The following is a 10,664-nucleotide window of genomic DNA, read 5'->3' on the forward strand; positions in this document are numbered from 1 at the left end:
CTGTTTCTCAAACTAGCAGGAGGGCTGTAGCAAGGCATGGCTTGTTGCTCACTCTGTCACTAATTGCAGTGCTTGGAACTTGTGCAATAGTTTTCTCAAGCTCTGAAAGAGTAATATGCTTTCACTGCTGAAATCATAACTCCTGTGTGCCTCAGTGGGGTTGGATCAAACCATCTCTGCTCTTCTGGTCCTGCACGTTTATGCTAGTGTAACTTGCATCTTCTAGGGAAGCAGTTAATAACAAAGCAAATCAAGAAAGGCTTCATGTTTGAAGTACTCTAGCAGCAGTCTGATAGTGCTGGAGACTATTTCAGACACTTAAATTTGCTTTTTAATTTAAATTCTTAGACAATAGTAATAGCCAAATAATAGCAACCAGTTAATGTCTATGTAAATAGTGCAGCTTCTGCAGTTATTTGTGCCTTTGGAAGTGAGTGGTTGTGCTCAAAGCCTTAAACAAAGAGCAGGAGCGCTGTAAAAATTACCATCTTCTATAAAAAGTCTTACAATATAATAAGGGCAGCCTGTTTTACTGCGTACCAGCAATCAGAACACTAGTCACAAAAATCATTTATGGACTGGCAAAAGACAACTGCCTGCCCAATTCCTGTCCTGTGTTTTATTTATGAATGTGTTATCATGGAGCTCTGTGCACTGGAAACTTGCCAGTGTGCTTTGGATGAATATGGGTGTAAAGAAATACGTGGCTTACAGAGACAGTTCTCCCCACTGATGGTTTCTGTTGCTGTATGGCAGACCCTAGTTCTCAACCTTTGTCATGCTTCAGAGAGAGATTGCACAATGTTTAAACACAGAATGGGGGAAAGGAGCAAGAGTGAGAATAAAACAAAGGATTCCCTTGATTAGTAGTTTGTTTTTTTCTATGGTCTTCACAAAGAATGTCACAATGCAGGCAACTTAACTGTTTCCTCTCCTTTGCTCCTACCTCCTTTCTCCTTGTTTATGAAATAAAAGTTTCGAAATCTTATAGGGCTGAAATGAAGTGCACTGAATCTAAGCTGAGATGCTGAATTGTACTGCTGTTCTCTCTCCAGGGCTTCCATGAAATCAGGGCTGTTTCACCATTACTTGGGGTGTGGGCACTTTTGCTGCTGGTTCCCCAGAGGGCTCAGATGTTCATCTTTGGGAAGTCAAGTTCTGATGGGCAATAAAGCCTTTCCTTGGAAACTATTCTCACTCGGGCACTAGTGCATAAGATCTACACAATTAAGCTTAAATCCTGCTATGGCAGGTCCAAGATGTCACAAAGGCAGTGAAAAGGAAAGGGAAGATTAAGGAGTTGTAGTTGGAAGAGAGAATAATAGGTTGCCAAGATATGGCTCAAATGGCTTGAGGAAGAGAAATTGAAGGTTTATAATCAGTGAGAGAATCCTGGAATCTTTACATCAACTTCACTGAAAGCAGATTGGGGTGAGGGAGTTGGCCCAAATACAAGTTATTTCAACTTTAATAATAACATTTTCTTGTCGTCACATTAGGAGGCAAGAAGTGAAGAGTTAGTTGCAAATTAATCACAACTGATCCTTTTTTCAGTGCAAGATTCCCTGAAACCCAGTAGCATGGTTTTATATGTTCTATGGGAAGAATATATACAGTGCCAATGGGAAGTACAAAGAGAGAGGTAGGAGTAAAAGATTTCAGACTGTTACTACAAAGACTTCGTATAAACTTGTCTCCTGCCTTCTAAATTACAGTGTTTTAATACAAACATCTCTAAGTATGGAATGTATTTAGTTGTGCTTTATTATTTTGTAACATTGCTGAGAGCAATTATCTACAATATCATCTAGTAATTACAGTGTATGTAAATGCTATAGTCTACAGTACAAACACAGCCACACTTAGCTGTTTTATCATTTGGTGAATGCGGGACAAAGGCTTTAGAACTGAGCACAGCTGATGAGACTCCCACTGTACACAGCAGAAATTTAGGCAGTGAGCTTTGATGTTGCTGCTTAAGCTGCTCTGAATTCTGTAAACCATTTGTTTCCATTTTAATTCACAGCAAGAGGCTCAGTAATTTGTGGACTGCTTTTAATCATAACTTCCCTCGTAGGAAATTTAAACACTTGCCAGAACTGTATGCTCCCTCACATCTTACATTTAAGTAGCTCGATTAGTTTTCTATTTCACATTGGTCTAAGTATGGAAATGAAAGTATTCATCTTTTGAAAAAAACACCTTTAGGCTGCTGTATTCACACATGCACTGAACTGACAGAGAGGTTTGTGCTATTTTGCCAAAAGGTGAAAGAGAAATTCTGCCCCTAAATCGTCCATGCCACATCTCGGCCTCCTTACAGATGCTTTATTTCTTTAATAAAGAAGGGCTGTTGGCTGCAACACTCCTGAAATGGCCTTTCTGTTCTCCTTTGCTTCTAGCAAATTTAATAAAGAGCTTAAAAAGATGTCAGGGAGAAAACAGACTAGAAAAAGATGAAGATTAGATACCCGCTGTGTTAGCTTCAGTGAGTGTCCTAAAGCTGAGATCCCTGGCCAAATTAAGAAACTCCTGGATCTGTAGTAAAGGATCCTAACTCAACTCTCATTACTAACTTGTAGAAGGGGAATGCCTGTCCTGTGGGAAGGGCTTTCTAGGGCTATGCCTGGCTACTTCGTGTAACTTAGAAGGGCATAAAGAAATGGATGGGGAAAAACACTTTAAGCAGTGATTTTAAGTTTCCAAACAGTGGGACTAAGATAGCAGTTCACTACTCAATGTCTTTCCTTCCTCTTAGTTCAGAATAAAACGATGCTGAGCAGTAATCAAAAAATATGTTCGTTCTTTGCAGTGAGAAAGAGGCATGCTTGCTTTTGTTGGAAAAACAGCTCATTTGGGTCACACCAGCTTCTTTTACTGTCTTGGAGGAGCAAAGGTGGAACACCACTTTGAGCAGAGGATCTTGAATCGGTTCTGAATGCTTGTCCTGCACTGAATGCAGGATGGTCCTCTTATGTTGCAACCTCTATCTATTTACCATGTATCTTCTCCAGAACCTTTGTAAAATTGTCATGCTAAGGGTCATTAGAATTGTTTAGGGACAGATAACTTCTCTGTTTCATAAGGTATTTAGCTGGGAGCTCATATATTGTACTACTTCATGGCATTCTGAGTCTAACAGAAACTACAGTTTCAGAATTGATGCAAGATTTGGGTCAAAAATATTCCGTTTGTCCTTGTCAAGTATTCAGGATGTTTCATACGTAGTAGGTATAAAATATACCCAGGGTTTATAACCCTGGAGAAATTACAGTTCTGAAGAGTTATTTTGTGGAGCCAGCGAGACTGATGGGCAAGTGGAGGAGAACAGGGAATTTCAGAGCAGTAGCTGGCATGTGCACTACAGTGCTGGTGAGCCTTGCGGAAGCTATGCTACATATAAACCAGCTGATTAATAGCTGTCAAAGAGAAGAAAGAGGAGTGATGAAGTCATGTGGGAAAAGGAGGAGAGCAGCTGTGAGCTCGCCATTGAATCCAGGAAGAAGGGGATGTCAACATGGCATAACTGAGATTGTCCCAAATGTCACGTGAAGCCCTGGAGCACAAAGCTCATGGCCACTGTAGGGATGTCAGTGTAACAGTTTGACCTGTCTGAGGTCACTGGTTTGATAGTGGGAATTGAAAGCCTGTATTAGGAAACTAAAATCACTTGATTTGCATCCATGCTTTGATTGATTAATGAGTCAAACTCTTGGCATAGTCTTTGTAATGAGGTTGCTTCAAAGTTGATTTATCATCATCATCAGTGCTATTTTGGAATGTAAACACTGATATTAAAAGAAAAAGGTCAACCACCTTTGAGAGTTAAAGTGCCAGATTGTATTCTTACTCATATTAATGATTAAATTTGCTGGCAAACACTTGGGTGCAGTGCCTGGTAGAAAAGCAAGCTTGCAGGTCAGCATCAGATCTTGTTTTTTGTGATATGATGCACTAGCCTTATTTATAATAGAGAATATTTGGTTGCATATTGTCTTTGGTACCTACACTGTGGATTGCAAAATCCTGCATAAGAGCCTGTGGAAGTATGAATAAGAAATGAAGCATTATGATAAGCTGTAAGATTCTTCTGTTCTAAAAGGTATTGACTGCTGGTGAGCTGTACTGTGAAGCAAATGATTTCTTATGTGATCTATGAACACTTAAGAAAATAATATCTCAGAGGAGATTAAAAGTGTATGTTATGATAGCTAAAGAGCTGTTAAAATATTTATCTGCTGCTGTTTGTAAATCCATGAAAAGCTTAATCTAATTGTTATGATACAGTAAGTCTCAGGTCACTAATCCAACAATTAGTAGCCGGAGCATAACTGACCATGCAAATACTTTGACTCACAAAAAGGAGTATTTTATGTTGGTAAATCCTTTTTCCACAAATTTCAGTGGGAAATAGTAACATTTCCAAAGATTATGCAGGAAAATTAAATAAAAATGTTAATATTAATTGTATCTGGTACAGAGTCGACAATAGCTTGGTTACCTAAGGCTGAGCATCGCCTTCCCCCACAGGGAACACATCTGTTAATCATGCTAGGCATTACTCAACTTCAGTTGGCATCAGCAACATTTTAGGTGTAATCGAAATTATCATGACAAATCTTTCCCTAAATTGACAAGGCTCTACTTTTGACACCACTCATTACTTCAGCACAGCCTCGTACTGATCTGAGGAACGCTTAAGAGGTTGGACATGTTAGGGAATCTTTTAAGAAACAAACAAACACCATCACCAGCAAAGGGGTTCTTGCCAGACATGAGTTATAATGAGCTCAGAGCACTTGTGAGAACAGCCAGTAGGGACAGCCATAGTTGATGATTTCTCCAGTGACATACTGTGCTGATTTTGGACTCTGGGACTGCACAAAAAGCATTTGTCATGTTGCAAACAGTGCTTCTCCTTTGTGTTGTGATGAGTAGCTGAGCAGTGTTTATTGATCACCAAGCTGATAAGGCAACGTTTGAGAATTCTGCCCTTTCTGGAGTGTCACCTTATCTGCATAACAGCAGCTTGCTAATGTACCATCCCTGTTATTTTATAAAGTAGTTTAGCACACAGAGTGGGCACTCCTGCTTCCTAGTAGTCAGTGAGGACAAGATCTCATCCAAACTGTTCAGAATAAACTGTCCTGAAAGTTTTCTGACACCAGTTTCATGTTGTAACACAGCCACTGGGTCTACCCAAATAAGCAGGCAGCTCGTATGGAAGCAGGTAACTGACAAATACTCCAGCTGTTTCAGTCCTACTTAACGTGGGATGATTTTGTTTAATAGCTGAAGACTGTTTCCAAAAGCCACAGTCATCAGAAAGGTTACATTCTGCCATCTATCTTTGTACTGAAGTCCCATTGGGGTGTCTCAGCAGGCTACTCCCAAAACACAGATGTTTCTGGCTATTCATTCAGCATTTTAGTGCCGCTGGATACCTCTAGCTTTTTATTACTGGGAGCTTCTTAAAATGTAAATAGTTGTGTTTTTTTCTTTCTGAAATCACCAGTGCTGTCTCCAAAGTAACATAACAGTAGAAATGACTACATAGGTACCTCTGGGCGGTGCGTGCTCTGTGTCAGTAGAACTCACTGAAAATTAACAGGACTTTTGTCTGCGTGGAACTTGAACCTGAAAGCCTCTATGTCTAGTTTTTAATCAGGAAACTTCCCCGGACTTCACCAAAGAAAGAAACTCGAGGATTTGGCGAGTAAGCAGTGGATATATGTGCATATGTGTCTCCCTCCTTGAAAATTCAACTTTGAGGGAACACGGTGTGTATTTATACTCTTCAAGGTCCTGGAAGTTTTCAGGGTTTATGAAGAACAACCTATTTTTACAAGCATGGAAAGGCCCTTAAGTGTGACCACTGGCATCTTAAATTAGTCATAGCTGGTCTCAGGAACATCACAGTCCATGTCACCCATGTCATTGTTGTCAAACGTGGAGGGAAATGCCTTTTTCTGCCACTTCCATGTCCTTAAACATTCCCATTTAACATTTGTAAGCTGATGTAGAACTTATATGGGTGTAGATTTTGAAAGGATAGCAATTTTTTTCCCATCTAGATGGCACAAGATACACTGAAAACAAAGGCGTTAAAATATCTTAGAGGCTTAGGGCTTGTGGCAGTGAAAGATACTTCCTTTTCACTGCCTTTTTTGCATCAGTCTGAAGACACTCAAGTTTGTAACCACTCAGTTCACTCAGCAGCCTAGCAAAAATACTAAGGCAGTATAATTAGTGCCTTTATTTTTATTACATCTTCTTTATGGATATGTAACCCACTGGATTCTTTTTGAGGTAGCTAAGCTTGCTGTGGTGCTAACAGGGTTCCCTCCTGCAGCAGCGTGGGAAAAAACACATTTAGAAGATATCAATGAGTGCAGGACTGGAAGGATAGAACTGAAACCCAACAATATCTCAGATCTCTGCTCCCTGCCTCTTGTTCTTCTTTGCTCTTGTAGGAAAATTTACCCATAGAGCTAACAAGCCACCAGCCCCAGTGTGACAGAGATGAGGGACTAAGCTGATGCGAAACTCAGTAAGGCACTTTTAGAGGCTGAATCTCCTACAGGATTTTCTGCTAAATGAAACTGATGTGTATGTCCACCGTGGAGACAACAGATGGAATTCTTGTTTTTAAGATGCCATAAAGACAACTGTTGTAAAAAGAAGGATGAAATGGAGCCATTCACAAGTCACAGCCTGTATCTGTATTCCCTACTGCTCGGCTCAAGGTCTGTCCTGGAAACTGTCATCACTGAATACTATTAGCTGATACAGTGGTAGCCACGGGCTGTCAAACAGTATAGAAAAAGAAAAAAAAACAATCTCAGGACGATTAAACTTCATTAAACCAAACACAATCAAACCATGAAGTATTAGTTTGTCCTCACATCAGCCAAAGCTGATGTGTCTTCATGCATCTCTCCTTCTGAACTGTTGATTTTTGATCATGATGACTATCTCATCTTTCATTTTATGGTAAAATAGGTCTTTTCAAGTGCCAGTAAAGAGTGTTGTGATAAACATATGTTCAAGAATGACACCCTGCATGTTGATTGAGATGCTTCCTACAGCTGTTTGTGTTTATGATATCAGCAACCAGTTTTCAATCGTTCCATAGACTTTGATAGCAGAGGGCCCCCTTACCTTTGCTTGTAAAGGTTTTGATTCTGCTTTCACAGAAAGGAAGAATTGGTTCAAACTTTTCGCTGCCTCTTGTGACTGTGAAGTAGTTGGCTTTCTGTTCACTCCAGTTTGCAAGTTTTTAAATCAAAAGATGCTAAAGAAGATGCAGGTGTCTCTGACTGAACTGACATAAGATAATGCATAAACACTAATCCAAAGGAGGTTGCAGGATGTTAGCTCCCGTGCCTGAAGTAGCTGCAAACTATAAAGGAAGCAGACTAAGAATAAAGGTGATAAAAGGTGACCCAAAGGATGATAGAAAGGAATTCAAACACTGTGGGTGTCACTGTGTGCAATGTGAGATAGGCAAACATTTCTCTTTCCCTAAACTTTGTAAGATTGAGATATAGGAGAGGTGAGTATGTATGGAGCCACCTGAGTGATGCTTCCACGACACCTGCAGCCTGCTGGTGTCACAGGGCACTGTACTGCTGCGGTGTGAACTGCTGGAATTAGTTGTGGACAATAATGAAATAGGGATAAAGTTTGTTTTTCAGTATTGACCGTTTTCTGGGTAGTGAGCTGAGAGATCCTGTGACCCTCTTCTGAAGTTCTAGAGGAACCACATGGGAGGAGGTATTTCAGTACCAGCCCTTCCTACTAGCCTGTTAAATTCTGAGGGTTCTCCCTTCCTGCATTCCTCCTTTTCTGGGCAACGAGTATTTTATGCTACAAGTGTGAACCCTTAGCCTTTATCACCAGGCAACCACATTAGCAAGACATCCCTAACTATCTTACAGAGCGTGCTTTCATTCTAGCAGTTCTTCCATCTGTGTCATTCACCATTCACGCACACTCCTCCATCTGCTAGGCAGGGTCTGTTCTCCCTGTGTGAGATTTCAAAGCACCCAGGCACCTGCCTGGCTCGCAGATGGTGTTACTCCTTCACAGCGTGGAGGCATCACTGCCAACACAGCGACTTTCGGGGAGATGAAAGGGGCCGATGGAGTTAAGAGCTTCCTGAAGATGTGCCAGGACTCTGAGCTAACAGTAACTATTGTGTGTGATCTGTTTGTTGCTGTCAAACTGTGCAGGAGGTGAGGCTTTGTTTGTAACAAGTCTCCTACCTACTTTGGGAAAAAGAACCTCTCAACTGCAGCACGAGGGCAGAAATCCCGCTCTCCCATTAAAACCACCCCAAAGAAACCTTTTTCTGATCCAGCGCTAACTTTTCTAGATGCTACTTCATACCACTCGAGTTTTTTTTTCTCCCCTCGATACTATTTGTTGCCAAGGAAAGAAGGCTGGCGCGGCAGCAGAAGGCAGCTACGCCCGTGCCCAAAACTAAGTTCAACTCCGAGGGAGGCGAGCGGTCCGTGCCCCGACGGAGCTTGGCGGAGCGGGATCGCGGGGAGAAGGGAGGAGCGGCAGCCCCTCTGCGGGCGCCTTACTGCAAATCCCCCAGCTTTTGGGTTTCGGGGCTGGGAGCCGGGGAGCGAGACCTCGCGAAGCGCCTTACCCCCTCCATTTTTGTAGCAGAGGTAGGGGAACCTCCAGACGTTGGCCAGGTCCACGGCGAAGCCGATGACGGAGAGAAGGAAGTCGATCTTCTTGCCCCACGTCTCCCTGTCCTGGGGGCCGTAGCGGGGCGCGGGGGCGGCGGGCAGGAGGTTGCTGCTGGTGTATTGCACGCCGTTGTGCTCCTTCACCAGGATCAGCTCCACGTCCTTCCGCGGGGGAGGCGGCCCCGGGCGCTCCGGCAAAGGGGCCACCACCGACACTTTGCGGTCGGGCTGGATCTGTTTGTTCATCCTCGCCTTAAACATCCAGAGAGAGCGAGCTTGAGGCGGGGGAGCGGGCGAGGCGGGGCGGGGAAGGGAAGGAGGGAAGCGCGCTGCCCGCTGCAGGCGGCTCCGCTCTCCAGCCCGCCGGTGTCAGCGCGGCAGGAGCGAGGCACGGCCGTAATAAGAGCCATGCAAATGAGGCGGGAGAAGGGGGGACCGGGGTGCCCCCAGGGAGCGGGGCTTCCCGCGCCCTTCCTCCGCGGGGGAGCGGCCGGCAGCCGGCGCACCTGGGGCCGCCCTGCCTTGCCCGGCCCGTCGGGCACCGAGCGCAGCCCGCCCCGCGCTGCCCAGCGGGGCTATCGGGGATCACATTCGGGCCCTGCCCTGCCCTGCTCGCGCCTCCACGGCCGGGCGGTCCGAAGTCGGCTGGCGGCAGGTGGAGCTGAACCGCACCGCTCACTGGCTGAGATGCGGGACGGAGGCAGCTCTCCCTGCGTGCTTGGGTTAGGCGCTAGAATTTGGCTTTTGTGATCAGAACCCGAGGGGGTGTAGCATGAGCGGCGGAGTGGACGCTGCTCTTAGTCCCATGCCAAAACCGATCGATGCCCGACTTTTGCTTTCCTGGAAAGCACAGGTAGGGCTTGGTTATCAGGCTGCAGTGTTTGTATAACATTATTTACTGTTCTTCTAAGTGGGACCCAGATCTTTTAGATGTAAAACGAGCAAACAATTAGCTAGCAGGACAACAGTGGCTGCTGCCACAAGTGGTCTAAGTAAGTTGGCAAACAGGGCTTTTCGGGCCCACCTCATATTGCAGCCACGAGCTGTAGCCTGTCCCTTCGGTGTCTGCTGGGCAAAAAAATTTGAGTACAAAAGCAGAAGAAACAGGCTGCTTCCCACCAGTGAGGTTAAATAACTTTCCTTCTGCTTCGAATCAATGAGAAATGGTCGGAGGCAGGACTGTCTGTGGTGCTACAGCCTACCACCCTTACTTGCTCTGCTAGGACTGATAATGCGTGTAAAGGTACTATTCAGTGAGTTCACAAACAATCTCCGGTTCTTAGAGTGTGAAAAAAATAGTCTCAATTGAGAGAGTTAAAGCTTGCAAGTTGGCATCTTCCCCTCATCTCTTTAGGTCGCTGACTGTGAAGATGCTGCTGAGGCAGCTATTGACGATTTAGGGATTTTACGCCTTACAAAAGCTCTTGGCATTACAGAAGGCATCATACTGGGTTTCTCATGATCCTTAGCTGTGACTTGGTTTGCAAAGTCCTTGTCTGGAAAAAGTACTTGAGCAGCATCTAGACTGTTACAGAGCAAATTCATGCTTAGAACACGTAGTTCAGATGCTCTCTTTCTGTTCCACAGTTTTCTACACTCTTCTCCAAATACATCACATGAAACTTTTTTCTCTGATCCTTTTGACACTTCATGCTACGCATGCCTGAAGCACTTTCCCCATGTGCAGTCCCTGCACAGTGCTCTGTGAGCTCTCAGGCTCAGTCCATGCCATGCTCCCACATCTTTACACCCGCGCACTGCACAGCTGCCTGCTCCTCACACGACCCATCGCTCACAGCCACCTAATAACATAAAGCACTACATAAGCACCCATATTTCCATTTACATGCAGTGCTATTACATGTGCCCACCATTCCCTGCGTTTTCTTGAGCCTGCACCCATCTCATGCGGCAAATGAAGGATGAGCTGTTTCTGGGCATGAGGAGAGCGCCTGCTCC

The 10,664-nt window shown here is 44.2% G+C and overlaps 1 protein-coding gene across 1 annotated transcript in view; it reads right to left on the minus strand.

The window, feature by feature from the left end:
* Positions 1-9,115, minus strand: part of SLC6A2 (solute carrier family 6 member 2) — a 57,915-nt gene extending 48,800 nt beyond the window's left edge. Inside the window, 2 exon segments of the mRNA XM_042821622.1 lie at positions 8,660-8,990; positions 8,993-9,115. Of these exon segments, the coding sequence (XP_042677556.1) occupies positions 8,660-8,990; positions 8,993-9,115 (454 nt within the window).
* Positions 9,116-10,664: the final 1,549 nt, after the last annotated feature.

The sequence above is a fragment of the Centrocercus urophasianus genome, unplaced genomic scaffold (assembly GCF_019232065.1).
Source record: "Centrocercus urophasianus isolate 14NV4802_14NV808 unplaced genomic scaffold, USGS_Curo_1.0 seq_2, whole genome shotgun sequence".
Classification (NCBI taxonomy): Eukaryota; Metazoa; Chordata; class Aves; order Galliformes; family Phasianidae; genus Centrocercus; species Centrocercus urophasianus.